At 36.6% G+C, this 16,826-nt stretch overlaps 1 protein-coding gene across 2 annotated transcripts in view; it reads right to left on the bottom strand.

Annotated features, from left to right (window-relative positions):
* Window positions 1–4,176: 4,176 nt before the first annotated feature.
* EFL1 (elongation factor like GTPase 1) overlaps window positions 4,177–16,826 on the bottom strand; it is a 68,437-nt gene continuing 55,787 nt past the window's right edge. For both annotated transcript variants that reach the window (XM_050309921.1, XM_050309920.1), the window contains 2 exons: window positions 14,181–14,365; window positions 4,177–4,716 (listed from right to left, as the gene is read on the bottom strand). In XM_050309921.1, coding sequence (XP_050165878.1) covers window positions 4,528–4,716; window positions 14,181–14,365 — 374 coding nt within the window. In that variant the 3' untranslated portion in view covers window positions 4,177–4,527. The remainder of the gene's footprint in view (window positions 4,717–14,180; window positions 14,366–16,826) is intronic.

The following is a 16,826-nucleotide window of genomic DNA, read 5'->3' as shown; positions in this document are numbered from 1 at the left end:
CACTAAAGCCTAAAAGTTTCTTAAGGCTTGTCTCTTAACTCTTGAGTCCTCTGCTACAGCAAAACAAATGACAAAATATGCCAAGGTAGCAGTTTACACTGGCATAAATCATTCAGAAAGCAATGAAATAAGAGTGATTTATTCATTACCTGACTATTTATTACAGTGTAAAAGAACCATATGAAAAATTCTGGAAAGAGGTCTCCACAGATGGGAAAAAGACGGCACTGAATAGGTGATGATGATCAATTTGCCTCTCATTTGTAATTCCACCTGACAAGATGCAGGTTTTAGCTGTGCTCTGTGGCCACTTCACAAAGAAAGTATTGTAACAGTACTGAATTCCACTCCTTCTCAAGGGGTAGCAAATGTGTGTGAGCATGTACAAAATGCAAGGCTTAAAAAGACTATACAGAGTCTTGTGACAAAAGTTTTATTCTTGCTATCTGGGTAAATTATTATTTATTGTTACCCTTTTACACCAGCAGCTTTTCTGGGGAAAAAAATGCATCTAGATATCTCACTGGAGAACACTGAGACATGTCACTTTGTAAAGGTGAAGGACAAGGCTTTTATACAGCCATGAAAAATGGTAACAGGAAAATACTACTGAATTTTGCCTTTTTTTTGGTTCAAATTCCAGAATCAGCAAGTCTTTACAAAGATAAGCAGTTTCAGTAAAAAGAAGTAAGATGATAATGAAAATATTCCTCTGAAGAATCAGTGGGGTGTTGAATCCTTGGTAAAATAAGAAATTAAGGAGGAGGGATGAGTAGAGGGTAAGAAAGGATAAATTAACAACAAATAAATAAATAAATAAATCTTCTGTAGGAAAACAGCATCTGTTGAAACAGAAAAGTCTCTGCCAAGCAGCCCAAACCACACTACTTCATGGTATCTATTTTTTCCTCCTATTAGTCATGGTTTGCAGGAGTTTTATAATCATGGAATGACACAGCTGTAAAAAACAATGCCTCCGACCTTTTCAGTTTATTAATAAATATTACAAAAATAAATATTAATTTTTATCTTATCTAACTTTGAGTAGATCCAAACTAGCACAAAACAAGTTAAAAAGCATACACTCACAACAGAGGATATGACTAAGCCACATCAAGTAGATAAGAGACCAAAATTCAGACATCCTGCTAAATCAAATTAGTATTTACATGTAAATATTTTATCTAGCATGTAAACTATTAGTCTCGACACCAGTAAGATCAGCTGGGCCTACACAGGCAACTCATGTTAACACTGTATTTTCCTCCTCAGGGCTTTATTGAAGCAGCACATCAGAGATACTGCAAATTCAAGGAGTAAAACTGCAAACTGGTGAAGAATAGCACAATAAGAAAAGTAACCACTTTTTATCATTTTACTGGCATATCTATGCAGGGTTTAAAATAAGACATTCCCTCCAAGGAACAATTTCAGGACATTTTACAAATACCAAAGGACTATGTGCCAACATTAAAACAGGTACTAAAAAGACCTTATCCCTAAAAGGGGACATATATAGGATATCCTATACTTGATGCAACGAAGGAAATTATACTCCCTTGCCTAGCTTCAACTCTTAGGTTTTCACAGGCAGTCTGGTATGAACAAGAATCAAAATGAATCACAAGCTATGTGAGAATTCAAACTATGCATTAAAAAAATTGGTGCTGACAAAATAATCCAGCTCATTCACATCCTCTCCTCCACATGCTCTTCTATTTCTGCTTCTAAAGGAAACTAGGAAAAACCACAGAAAAGTTCACACAGCATTCTGAACCAAACTGAAGTTAGAAAGGAGAAACCCTAAGAGAAGAAGCAAAACCTTCAGATACCTTGTCTAAAGAATTTAGGTTGATATGATCAGGGCCAGGAGAAAAACTCACCTGAGTTTCCAATTCGAGTTCTGCTGCCAAGTCACAGTGTGGGAGGTTTTAAGATTCTAGTCCCATCTGTAAATGGTACTTGTCTGGCACTAGGTTTATTTAAATGAAAAAATGTTTCAGACAGATATAGTTGAGGAAGCCCTCTCTAATCAAGAGTGCTGCTTTGCTCCCAGAATTTTCAAGTACAGTGTATTTACTTCCTGTGTGAATTGTGACAAGAAAACTGATGTCCAGTTTCTCATTTATCCTGGAGACACTCCCCTGCCCCAGCATTTTGTAGAAACAAAGAACAAGCAAACACTTAGCAAAGCTGAGGTTCTTTCATCCTTGTGGGTCTCAGTTTCACAACCAGGTGACCCCTTGCACACACAAAACAGTTTTTCTCAGGCATGACAGTATATCAGGCCAGGCCTGGCTGTACCAAACTCATTAGTTTAAGATTCCCTTTTAATAAGGCTGCCTGAAAGATCCAGCTAAAGATCCCTCAAGTAGGACTACAGAATTTTCCTGCCCAGAGCTTTTCATGAGACAAATCTTGTTGCTTAGCTGCCATCTGCTGTAAAGCCTGTCTTGACTAACCTCTTCCCTCTTGTGCTTTTGGAAGGACTTCTCAGGAAGTTGCCTGGTACTTGAACTGTGCTGCTCACAGCCTTCCTATAGACTTATTATTGCAGCTTTCTGCATGGATTTATAGCCAAACATACACACAGAAAAGCAGAGGGTTCAACAATGCACTCACAATGTAAAGGACATTTATAATTGTGATTGCTTAACCAACTCCAAATAGTTAAAGACAAGTTTCAACTCAAAACAATGTGGAGGTCAAGAATTTTGCCAGGATCCCCTCTGCTATCAAAGTAAGTATTCAATTTAATTAAGAATTCCAGAATCACAGACAAAGTTCCTCTTCCATGCTCTGCATTTATCAGAAGTACAGTGCACAGTTCCAAGGTTGCATGTTTCTCTATTCTGTCAGCATGGCAGGTGACTTTATGGACAAGTGACACATTTTATTTCCCACAAAATAAGCTTCCAAATGACTGTCTCAAACAAGAAGAGTTAGTTCCTAAGGTCAGTAGGGAGTCAAGAGATTGTATTCAGACCTAACATGTTTTACCCCATTTAGTACATGTTTAGTATATTTGTTTCCTTGAGTATTTCATAAATATAATCTTAAAAGGAAACATTTCCCCAAATGAAAACAAACAAGCTGGAAAAGAAAAGCCTATTATTTAAAATAAAAGTTAAGCATTCAAAATCATTCTGCTTGTGAAACAAGTAACACTTCTCTTTCTCATAAGAAGTAAAACTGGTATGAGTAAATTCTCCCTGCTGTATTAACTGACACACAGAGAATAATTACTCAGGAAGACCAGGTAGGTGCTAAAGGAGTACAAGGCAGTCACAAATTAAAAACATGGTTATATTCTGGAAAAAAAAGAACAACCTATTTGCATGGTTATCTGAAACAGAACTTTTTGCAATTAGCAAAGACAAGAAGTAGCATAAAGTCAGTTGGCACAAAAGTTAAGGACGTATTTCCAATTCATTCTGAACCTCTTGAAGGACACCTATCTACTCAGCCTTAACCTTCCAGAATTCTTGTTCTTTCCTTTTACAAATCTAAGCAGCCAAATGAGAAGATAATCCATGCATCATGTTTATTTATAAGGAGCTGGACTTCAATGACCCTTGTGGGTCCCTTCCACCTCAGGATATTCCATGATTCTATGATTTCCTATCCAAGGTTTCCACTTTTCTTAACTAAAACTTACACCCTGTGAGGACTTTTTTCCTGTTAGTCTTGGTCTGAATCATTTTGGAGCCTTCTGCATCTTAAGACACCTGCAAACAGCAAGATATTTTGTGTATTTTTGCAAATGTCCCCTTTCACTGAATTCAAAACAACAGGGTGAATGGGTAGAATTTCTCAAAGAGTCTGTAAACACTCACACAGGACTGGCAGAAGTTGCTGCGTGTCTAGTTCAGAGACAGCAGCTCCCACTTTAGGATAATCCTATGAAATTTTAATAAGATGAGTTCTAAGGAAGGAAAAAAGAAAAATCTTGCTTGGTTTTTTACAGTGCTTAAGTCTTCCACATGTGCTATTTTTGACCTCTGAATTAAAGAAGACAGGTTAACTGCTTACATGAGCAACAGAGTAAAACAAACAGCTTAGAAACTCCTCATAGGCTTAGGACTATTTGCAATAGGTAACTATGGAAAATACTGGTGAGAAACAAATACATTACAGAAAATAATTTAAAAAAGAGACTCAAAACCATTAAGGAGCTAAATTCAGTGCATAGTTTATTTGCAACAAGCTAACTAACCAGCTCTAACTGTAACTGCACATAATAAATCAGAAAGAAACAAATTAAATTTGGAGTTCCTAATCCTTGCGACAGGAGGTTCAGTTGGGCAGCAAATTTTAAAAACTGAGACCAACTGCCTATATTTTATTTAAATAAATAAACTATTTTCTCTGTATAAAATTTGGAAAGGCTTAAGTTTTTTAAAACATAAGCCACAGATACAGCATGTAAGAAAAATGGTGTCAAAGAACGAAGTCCAGATGAAATTTTGAATCTGCTGCATAGAAAATAATCCAGCTGAGTCAGAAGAGAAAGAGAGGCAGACACAGCTACTTATTTCTGCTGAGAGTTCTTTGCTTTTCAGCATGCTCCACAATTTTTTCTTCTACATACAGTCCCTTTCTCTTTCTTACTGCATTCATGTACTTGCGGGCCTGGTTCTCCGAGTCTGCCTTTTCCCCAAAGTGCAAATATTCTTCCTCAGTGGTTGGTACCCAGAATGGGTCACTTGAAATGATCTGTAATAAGAAACAAACAAAAAAAAAAGTGAAGAAGTACAAAGTTTATTAGTATATTTCAGGTAATCAACTGCTAAAGTAGAAAAGTATGAAAGTAGAGCAGATAAAGTTCTCTGGAAAGCCTGCAGGCAGCTATTTAAGCAGAAAAGAGTTAAGGCACACTATGTAGCACTTGTCCTAAGAAGCCCATGATAACTTTTCAAATTCATTTGCAATTATATGCATAGAAGTTTTTTTTAAAAGGAATTTTAATTGCCAGTCAGCAAACAGTGCCAAGTAACATTCAGAAAATCCTCAATTTTCATTAAGGAACTTAGAATATTATCTCACAATGATTTTATTAGAATTTATGAGAACTGAAGGTTTCTGCTCATTTCTGTGCCCTATGTTCTTCAATCCCAATCCTGAGTTGGATAGATGGTTTAAAAATCACTGTTTCTAGTGGTTTCATGGTTCTAACATATTTAGCAGAGCTGTTCTTACAGCTTATTAGCCCTCATCTAGAAGAGATTTTAGGTCTAACACAATCACTGCACATAATAATTGGATCATTGCCCCAGTTCATCTTCTATATCTCACACTTCTCTGACTACCACTGAGAGTATTTACAAAGATCTAATTATCTTAAACAGTCTTTACAGTCTTTTCTCATTTCATTCTATATAACAAGGCTAAAAATTTTTAATTCCCCAAGTCTGAAGAGATATTTACCCTCTACCTTTGGACTATATAAATATCACACAAATTCTAGGCTTAACAGCTAGCCAAAGATAACAATTTATTCTGTTACTGTTAGTGACTCTCATATTGGTTTCAGAAGTTTTAGTTCTACAAGCGTTTTAATACCTAAAGAAGTAAAGAATCTCCCTCCCACCCCAAATCTAAGCTCCTAAGAATCCACCTCAGTTCTACCCATATGTATAATTACTGCAGGCACCAGAAATTACTCCTAAGTCATTAAGAGCGATCATCAAGTCTTCAGCACATAAAACATGTATGTGTAATGAAATCTGGACAATGCTCCCTAGAGAACTGATGTCTGGGTGCCCAACCAAAACTGCACAGGCTTACAGTCCTGAGATTTAAATTTTCTTCCCATTAGAGGACAAATAACAACAGAACAGAGTAAAAAAAACCACTGAAGTTAATGAGCATTAAGGAACACAGAGAAAAATAACAAGATCACCTTCCAAGAACTCTAAATATGAACACCATGGAGGGATGGAATTGACCATATTTTGTTGTACAGGTTCTACTGCAAATTTCAAAAATATTTATTTTACTTCACTGTAGATTTCCTCAAAAGATACAGTTACAAGTAACCTTTTTTTAAATTAAAAAAAATAAAGGTAATACTGTATCCATTCCTTAAAACAAAATCCTCATGGAAAAAGCAGTGCAGACAAGTATTAGTTTCTGCAAGAATTATGATAGTTACAGCAATAATTAAGCATATTACTCCATAAGAATTTCCAAAATATTAGCACTAGCACTAATAACTGAGAAGTAGAGAACAAATTTCCCTAAAATACCAATGTTAGCTGAATGTTATAAACCTTTTCTACTATCACAAACTTTCTCTTTTGACAAATCCTTTCAATTGCCAACCCAAGCAAAATTTCCTAAAGCTTAAGTTACACAAACCAATAAGAAAATAAATTAAAAAATGATGACTCAAGACGGCCATTTTTCCCCAGAAACATCAACAGTTGTGACTCCTAATTTAATACCTCATCTTAAATAACACCTAACACAACCAACCCAATTACACTTTACGGGGAGTTAGGAGAATGAATATGGCAGAAGATTTCTAGTTTGTATTAGGTAACACTGAAGGTTCAATCCTGCAAAAATAGTATGCAAAGCTAAACCAACAAAACCAGTTCTAGTCTGTCACAGGTAAGCACAAACACAGGCCTGTTAAATTAAGTGGGTACTTCTCGTGCTGAAAGGGACAGCCAATCTCAATTATTTACGTGGGAAATGACTATGCACAGGGTTGTCTGGCTCAAAACCAAAAGCAAGCAGAGCTCAGAAATAAACAGTATGAAACTTAGCTTTCCAGATTTTTCTGTGTTTATTTTTAACATAAATGTAGGGACTGTCTAACCACAGAAGAATCTGCCTGAGTCATACCCATTCTGGTATCTTGCACAGGGCCTTATAACCAATGCTTAGAAACTTTAAGGTGATTCCTTGACAGCTTACATCAATAAAAAAAGAATGGTCCCCACTCTTTGTGAGAGTTTGAAAGCTTTACCATTATTTTATGCCTTAGAAATAGAGAAAAAGGGCAGTGAGGATTGCCTGTTGACTTGATGAAGTTGTAGTGATGCTCATCCGGAACATCCTAATAATGAAAAGCTACCAGGGACTTCCCTGTTCATGATCTGCTTAAATAGCTGAACAAACAAAAATTTCAAAGTCCAAGAACACACGAAAAAGAAAAGATAACTCATGCTCAGGGGATTTTCTCCAGACTGTACTACTGAGGGAGGTCATAGAGCTACAAACTATGATAACTTAAAAGACTTTTACTGTCCCCTTTGATGAAGTTTTTTTTCACATTAGCAAGAAATGTAACACCCAGAAATTATGCCCAGAGAGAAACAGTGAAAGAGCAGTTCTTGAAGAATGAATACAACAGAGGAGTCCAAAAGTATACAAAATTCAACTTACAGATTTAATCTACCTGTAAATATTTAGATACTGCAGTGATGGATGCTTAAGAAAATCCCCAGGTCTGACAGATTGGCTCTTTGAACAACTGATGAAAGACTTGCTCTACTGAAGTTTTGCCCTGAATACCTCTTCCACTGATAATAATTCTTTATCCTTCAACAGGTCTCAGGAAAGTCAGAATAACAGAAGACTCAAATTTATGTACTGTTTAGTGGCCAGAAAGGGTAAACCTGCAAACTTAACTACAGCACAGGGCTACAGAATCCTGAGTGAACTTTGTACTGCTACATGATGCAGAGCTGCTCTGTGAAGAGGTTAATTAGGGTTCCAAAAATCACCTCAGGAGCTAGTTTTGCTTCTCAACTTGTTTAAATAATTCAGCCACTACATACTGCTTCTAGAGCAACATATGGTGGCATCAAAAATTTCTGTTAGAAGACCACGGCTACCTAAATGGTGCAGACACCCCGCAGAGGGGGAGTTATTCAGCACATGTGTTATCACACCCTGGTAAGTAATGAAAAAGGGGAAGCCAGATGAGCTGAGTCAGCTGGAACCTGGGGCACCAGCAATGCATCTCTTTTAAGAAGTCCCTGTAACCCTAATATGAATACACAGAGGTGCTACTGCCACAGAGACACAAAAATAAGTAGGAAGTTTTCTTTTTTAAAAGTTCTGATTCTCTAAGTGAAGGTGAGGACACATATTAGACTGTTCCTCTTTATTCACATCACATTAATGAATCAAAGCAAATGCTCATAGCAGGTGGCATCCATCATTCCCCATGCTCTGTTAATACAGTTGCAAGCAAGCAAAAGGAAGAAAACGTTCCTGTATAACGCCCCCAAAGCATTGTCATCAATTCCCTTACAATAGGGACTGTCAGAATGGTGGGTCTGGGCTTCCTGGAATCAGAGCTGAGAACCTTTTTAGGCCCTGAGCTATTGTTTGTATTCCTGGGAACCACACAGGAATGGCTCTGGAATTTGTGACAGAAATTGAGTTTTTGTCTGGATAAAGTCCTAAATGATTAATTAGATTCTAAATGGATCAGTCCTTCTGGAATATGATGTAGTTATTTCATAGACAGCATTTACTGTGGATCCCAAAAGATCCATAGGATCAAAGCAGAAAAGACATTTAGAAACACATTGTTGTATGTCACTTCGCATTTAAAATTATTTAGATTTTTCCATATACTAGTTTTTCAGATACAATTTGTTCAAACTATGACTTAAAATAAAAAACCCCAGTCAAATATATTCTGAAGTGTGTCCCATCACTTAGTGCAGAACTATGAGCCCACTCTAGACATAAATAAAACACTGTTTATAATGTAGTCAGCTGGGATTAGGTATTTCAAAAGAACTGAATACATTAGTTGAAACACTGTAAGTGAAGGGTATTCTTGAGAAAAAGAAATCATTCTAAAGCAAGACGTTTTGTCAAATATCACCAATCAAACCAGCACACCCAAACAATGAAGTCTCATAAGCCTTGTTCAGTAACAGCATGCAGAGCAGCACAGGCAAAACAGATGTCACTTTTCTTTCAGCCTAACAGCTACACATTAATTATTCAAGCAATAAATGCTTGTATCTTTGTCAGAGACACCATCTGAATACCTGTAATAATCAATCAATAAAAATAGAAATACTATGAGCATGCTACATTAATACTGAAAGATGACAGAGTGTGTACTAATCCTGCAAATGATTATGTAAGCTAATCAAGCTTGTCAATAAGACATGAGTTAGAGCAGATCACTTGCACTTCAAGAGGACTTGCAATTTTAAGCCTTAATTTGAGGATGATTTATTATTTGCATTTCAGTGTCACCCAGATGGCTCCAATACTGATCCCGGTCCCATTGTCTAGTGCATTTCACAAAATGATGGTATGAAACAGTCTCTGCCTAAGGCAGCCTAATTATGCAAAACAAGGTTGAGAGAAGCATCAAAAGCAAACAGAAGGGATCTGCCTAGTTCATCCAAAAGGTCAGGCAGATCTGGGAATACAGCCATGTTCCTAGTAGCATTTCCCCTACTGGTCCTTACTGCCTGATGAAGACAGAAAATTTATTCGGAGCCAAATATCATCAATGTGGAAAATGCTTTAGTTGGACCATGAATAGAAAGAGCAGGGTAACACTGTCTGGTGGAGATTTTAAGACCAGCAAGCAACATAATGGCCTTTGTGAACTGCTTAATAAGAAATCCCAAGAAACAGTAAAGTCAGTACCACCAGCAGCCCTCAGCACATCAGGAAAAACCTTATGCCAGAAGTTCCTTTAAAAAAAAAATGATTCAAAACTATTATGCACAATTTCAAAGGTGATACAGGTGTCAGTGTATCAGAATCCTTTCTGCTTTTGAAAACTTGATGCCAGAAAGATACTTCAAGAGCATTTGCAGTTCCAGTGGTGTCCATCACCCATTAATGACATAGACTGTGCAACTTAAAAAGGTACAGTTGAAATGCACGTACAGAATATCTGAAGTGGTCCTGGAAAACGAAAATTTTCAGGTAAAGTTACTTTGAGGTAAAATGGCAGAACTTTGCAGAGGTTTATGTGAATAGTTACCTGCTGGGTAATGCTGTACAAATGCTTCTGCACTGAGCACAGACAAATGCAAGGCCATTTGGATACAGGCAGTGTGCTTCCAGAACAGAGAATACCCTACATGTATGTGTTAGGAGTGTAGATTCCCTACAGGTAAAATGAGCCTCTGAAAGTATCTCATAATTCAGAGCCACCACTCACAATATATAATGGGGACTGCCACGGCCTTAAAATGCCCTGCCAGACACAAGAACTCCTCTTACAAGAAATAATGGAATAATGAACACTTACACTGTTATAAAATAAACTCATACAAGTTTATTTTGGCTCAAGAGCATCATCCTTGTTTGTGTCTCAATGAGCTAAGCTTTAGCCTTGACTTCAGTCAGTAGCTGCAAACAGGAATTTGGTAACTGGAAATAAAAAAACAAGACATGTGGCTCTACTGTTGCATTTTTTCCTATTACTTAAGAAACATGTATTGTGAGAGAGAATTAAAGCCACACCACTAGCACTTTTATTTACTGTTTCAATTATCTTCAAACGTCATTGCCAATACAATGAGCTTCTCATGTTTGAAAGGTTCCAGGTTACTCCTAGAACTCATTTATGTGCCTGAACTGTCACTGGCAAAATAATGTATGTAAAGTTACAGTTCAAAGCTAGAGTAGACTCACAGATTCTTCGAGTCTCTCTCATTACTTTAGCCTGCCTTCTGCTTAATTCAAGCCTAACAACCTCATCCAGCAACTTCTGTATTAAGCCTCATCTTCCAAGTTGTAAAATGACTTACAATTCAAAAGAATGAATTCAAATTCAGAATATAAAACTTCCAGATTCAGAATGCCTCCTCACATTCTTAGCAATTACTACATGCAGTCCTTCTCTTTCTGTTTCTCCAGAGCCCTGATAGACTCTATTCTACTTAGAAGGGATAACAAAAAGAATTCTAATTAAACACATTTAGTTCACTCATGCCCCTCCTCAAGAATAATAGTTGTGTCTTACAGCCAATCATTATGCAATTTAAGAGATATGAATTAACAGAAATACTGTACATTTCACAACTTTACAACTAGCAGATGTCTTTGATAATTTCCAGACTAACTGAAAATTCAATCAGCATCTGTATAGAGCCACATGCATTATTTCTTTTACTTATAACGGATTTCTCAAATGGGATTAGAGTTCCATTATTCTAAGCATTGTGCAATCATAAATATCTTCTTGTTCAGAGAACCTTATGATTAAGACAAAATGACGTGACCGAGTAAAAGACTGAACTGCAAAGAACAGAGAGACAGCAAAGGAAACAGGCTCAAACAAAAACATTTACTAACTGAAGGTGTGTTACTAATTCAAGGATTAAAAAAAAAAAAATACAAGTAGTTCATAATTATCCTGAAGTTAAACATTTTAAACTAACAATTCAGAAGAAAGTTTACATTGGAATCTACAAAAATAATGCCAAGTAAACCCAACACACCTAACATTTGCCTAGGCTTATCATAGAGGAAAATATCTGAGTAACTGCTAAAATTAATTTGTGTAAGCTGGGACCAAACTGAAAGCTCCCACTAATGGTTACTTGGTGCTGTCCACAGGCAGGAATAAATTATATAAGCATGCCAAAAGAAACTAATAAAAAAGGAGTATGTGACAAGATAGACCTCGATCCTTGTATTGCTCCGTCCCCTGGGGCTGGAGCAATCTGAACTACACAAAATACATTCATTAACTGAAGGAAAAAAAAGGGTAATATCATTTCCACAGAGACCAAAATGGCTTCATTTAAATGAAGGCTCTATCACTGACCTTCCTGTGTTTAGAGTCTACAAATCATGTTAATGAAATATAATAAAAGTGTCAATTCAAGCCTCAATTCTTTAAGTGTACTCTATGTATGTGATTTCCATGACATTAAGTGTTTAAAAGTTCAAAAATCCCCAAAAGCATCTACTTCACTAAGTGTAAAAAGGGGTTAACAACATGTTAGAAGGAATCTGCATAGGCAAATACATGTCCCAGGTACTCAGCTAATGAGCTGAGCACACTGAGAAAATGCCACTAACACAGAATTAATTCCAAATGTCATGGAAGGGTTTGGATATCATGCAATTAAAGCAGCAGCCACAAAACCAAGTAGCTACTGCACTTTCTTTCCACTTTTAACACTAAGGAAAAAATACTTTAAGATTAGACAGTTCACATCATCTTATCTCACACAATGATAAATTAAATAATAGGGATTCAAACAGAATGCTGGTGTTTAGCATTCATATTCATATACCATTGTAATTCATCAGTAAGGTGGCAATGTCAAAGTCATGCCTAACATCTGATGCAACTTGACAGGGTTTTTTATTTGATGGTTTTCTTTTGTGCAGAATACAGGCAGAAAAATAAACAGGATCTGAGACACAAACCATTTCTCATGGCTTCCCTCTCATGCTACCACTAGAGATTCCAAAATTGTATTTATTTAACAATTCTGCTGATGATGGGAGAGTAACATGCACTCCTTCTGCCACCACTGCACAGAGCCAACATTACTAGCAGCTTAGTAAAAGGCTTATTTTGTCACAAAAATATGTTAGCATGGCTTTCAATGAGACAAAAAATCCCAACATTCCCCACTGGCAGATTTGCCAGGTGGAAAGGTGACTCGCTTACACAATAATTTTTTCCTCCCTTATTTTAACATACTAGCTGCAATTATAATCTCTCCTCCGGGTCAGTTTTAGAAAATGTTGCCAGTTGTTCAAATCTCCCTTTCCTATGCATCTCTGCAATTATGTGTGAACATTCTCAGATGTGAAATTCATAACATCTGAGAGTGAACATATGGGCCAAGGTCTGTGATGGAAGGGAAGGCCTAGAGACACGGGGTTTGTGTTTTTGCTTAGTGTTGGAACACAGTAGCTACAAACCCTAAAGAAGCTGGCACAGAACAATGGTTAGCTGGAATTACCATCCTTGTGACTGGTATTTCTGTAGGGCACTGATGTCAGGGGCCATTCAGACTAAAGACCAGTTAAGCCACAAAGCCTCACCAGTTGCACTTCAGATGGGAACATCCAAACCTGACAGGATTACCATATGCAGTACTGCCAACACTCACTGGTTTGAGGTACCTGACCTGTAACTGCCTTACACCCAGATCCCTACACTCAAAAGCTATAGTGTATCTATTTTTTATGTGTACATCACCTATGGAGGGTTGTCCTTTTTCTTATCTTTTTGCATTCTGTGTAGCTGTTTTCTGTGGTTCTTTGTGAAGTCAAACTTAATTACAAAATAAATGAATTGGCATCGAGGGAGGAGAGGCAAGTCCCTGGTCCCTGCATTTTCTAACACCAGTAAGGTACCACTGCTAAAGAAAACACTTTTCCAAGTGTACTGTTTCAAGGGTTCCCAAGTCTTTTGTTAGCACATGGTTGGTTTGCAGAGGTCCTTCTTTTCCATTGGTATCTACATAAAATTCCTGAGGCAGTTACAACAATTACTGACAAAGAAATACTGTTAGTGGAGTATTTCACAGATACTAACTATTAGAACAATTTAGCTGCAGAAACTAAGGAAGAGTCCACAGCACATGAAAAACCAGCACATACTTCAGAGAGAAACAGTGGTGAGCAGGCCATAGCTGGCAACTTCATGGAGTATTACTGACCTCAAAAATCTGTAGTTGGTTGTACTTAGAGACTTTAAGTACCCTTTGCCTTTATGTATGAAAATATATGTTGACTTGGAATATATAGGGACAAAAAAAACACTTAAGTGCCTGCTAACCCCTAAAAGGTTAACTTTCATGTGCATTAGATTTATTGATACATTTTCTGTTAGTGGTAAGTTGGGGTTGTTTTGTGGTTTTGGTTTTTTTCCCACTCCCCAAAGAAGCTCACCAGAGAACTCATGAAAAAAAGCACATAAAATTCAGTAAAACACATTCATGAAGAATCAGTTTCAATTAGGAAGGACTTACTTTCTACTGAAATAAAAAAAGCATCCCGTCTAAACAAAATGTAAATACAGTTCTGAACAGTATATCTTTAAAAAGAAGTAAGACTAACATAAAGCTACTTTTTTCCTCTTCATTTCAAAAAGGAATTAATCAAATGCCTTGACCAAAACTTAACCTTTTCCGCTTATTATTCCAGTCTGCCACATCTACAGGAAATAGATCACCAAAACAGATGGAGTGAATAGATATTTTTACCTCCCAGTGGCTGAACACCAGCTGTGGACTGGCCAGGCCACTGGTTCTCTTCCTGATTTCATCAGCAAAACCAAAGCTTTCTGCGACTGGCAGGACAGCCTTAATAATAAACACATCCGTCCCCTCTTTCATCTCCTCCTGTAACACTCTGCCTTCTCTCTTGGACAGGACAGCGTACACACGACCTGCAAAGACAGAATTCTGGTGAGCTTACCAGCATATTTATATTTGCATCACAAAGAGAAGTACATAAATACTTGTTCAGGAAGCTTCAGCGTTAAGTAAAATGCACAGTTCCTTTGGCTAAAATTCTTCCTTGTAAGTGGATCAATTAAGCAGACCCATTAAATTCAAACAGCCAACATATTCTGCCAGTACAACGTAAAGAACCATGTGAGTAACATTTAATACATTATTACTATTGTATAAATCCACAGGGGTATATTTTACACAATCATATGACTGATTTAAAAAGGCATTTTGTCAGATTATGTGCCTAACTTGCTTTATTTCTCACAACCATATATATGGGAGTCATTACTAAAAATATTATTTATTGTAATTTTATCTTAGCTACCTTTAGAAATTTGTTTGGATCACCATATCACCAAAAACTAGCTTATCTGAAATACTACATATTTATTATGTTTAATGTTTTCAATTAGTTTTTAAATAATGCAGTCTTAAGTTAGTCATGGATAATTTCAATTCTCTTTCTCAAATTAATATTCAGTCCATTGAAATGCAGTGTAGGTATCATGCAAGTAGCTGTGAAAACGTCCATGCTTGACTTTACAGTAGGCAGTAAATTTTTAAAATGGTTTTGCTAACTTAGGAGTTAAGTATTCTACAGACAAAAACTAACAAATACATTTGTGTTGGTCAAGATACAAAGATCCAGGTAAAAAGATCAAGAAAACCTACACACTGAAAAAACAGTTTAGGAACACCCACATTTACAAACATGAACTGTTAATAAGTATTAGATGTACAAATTAACTTTAAGAGTACCTTGCTGTGAAGAACAATTTAATAACAATTTCTAAGAGGTTCAAATATACCATATGGCACTGAAAAAACACGAATATGTACTGCAACCTTTTAAACAGTTGGGCAAAACTGACTCTTACTGGAAATAATTAGAAATATACATTACTTTGTAATAACTGCCACCTATTCTGATTTGACAGAAAGGTATCATTAAATACAACAGCCACATGCACTGATTTGCATATATATTGAGGAAATGTTGGAGTGGGTTTATTGCTGTTATTTTTAAAATACAGAATCTGGTTCTTCTTCAGGAAATTCAGCACAAGCACACAGCTAGTACGGTTAAATCTTCCTATCAGATGCAAGGAATGAAGCACCAATTCAGCACCAAACATTTCAGAGTTTATAGTTCTCTAATAAAATGTGGATTGAAGTGCTCTTTCTATTATCACTGATAATTTTATCTGCTGATTCCCTTAGCAGGACCTCCTCACTGTCCCTCTCACTGAACTTCACCTTTGCTGTGCACAATAGTCTTCTTAATGCTCAGGAGAAAATTGAGGAAATACTTAAGATTCTACACTTAAAAATCACAAAAAGATTAAGGAATTCTGAAGATAAGGTACTGACCTTGCCAGGTATGTACAGCCTTTGTTAACATAATAAAGCAATTTCAAGTCTATGGAAATTTCAGAGAGTCCAAAATACTCTCAGATGTGAGAGGGTCAGGTCTCCGCAGGGCTCACAATTCAGTAACCACTTTAAAATGCAGGTTTAAACGTTGCAAAAGAGCATCAGTTCGTGGTCACTGTGCATATACTGTGTATGTAACACACAGTAAATATTAAAGGCAATTTGCTAAAGCAAGTAAGTTCAAAACCAGTTTATAGGTTATTTTACTGTTTTTAGTAGGATGTAACAAATTTTCCATACATATTTAATAAGTAAGGTAACATTTACCACAAAGCACATATTCTGGCCATAATTCACTGAAGATTATTCTTTGGTGCCAGAAGACAATTTATAGCTTTAGTAAATGTTTTTTAGCTACATGTATTTGATCCCAGCAGTCTGGAGTGTTGGCTCAATCAACAGTGTCACAAAGAACCTATGAAAGGTCTTCAGTTTTACCACTATGGGCAGACTGCATTATACCGAAGAAATATTGGTTCTACTCTAATTAGCTGAATGGATTTAGCAGCATCAATCACCAAGAAATACTGTAAGATCTTATTCAAAACAGTTCAACCAATTTTTTTGAAACCACTACAGTAGTTCAAAAACAGCTTCATGGTGCTGCAACGTAGAGTAAGTCTGTAGCATAATGGATTCACTCCTTGAAATATCCAGCTCCTGTTCACTGCTTTACTGAAGGATACTTTAAGTAAGTGAAAAAAATAAAGCCTCCTACAGGAAAGAAAGACTGTGGAAGGAAACAGGATCAGCATTTGCAAGAACCCAGGGGTCACCATAAACTTTGCTAACAGGGAAGGAGAAGCTGCTCTTCTGTTTTGGACCTGCATGTCTTCACTCACACAACTGAGTCAGAGATAATCGTATGAACTGACCTAAAATTTTAATAACTTCATTTAAAAAAAAAAAAAAGACATATGGAATACTGTCAAAATCCAAAAACTAACGCTACAACAGAGA

This window comes from Myiozetetes cayanensis, unplaced genomic scaffold, assembly GCF_022539395.1.
Source record: "Myiozetetes cayanensis isolate MyiCay16 unplaced genomic scaffold, myiCay2020 scf14, whole genome shotgun sequence".
Lineage (NCBI taxonomy): Eukaryota > Metazoa > Chordata > Aves > Passeriformes > Tyrannidae > Myiozetetes > Myiozetetes cayanensis.
This window is presented reverse-complemented; position numbering and strand designations above follow the sequence as displayed.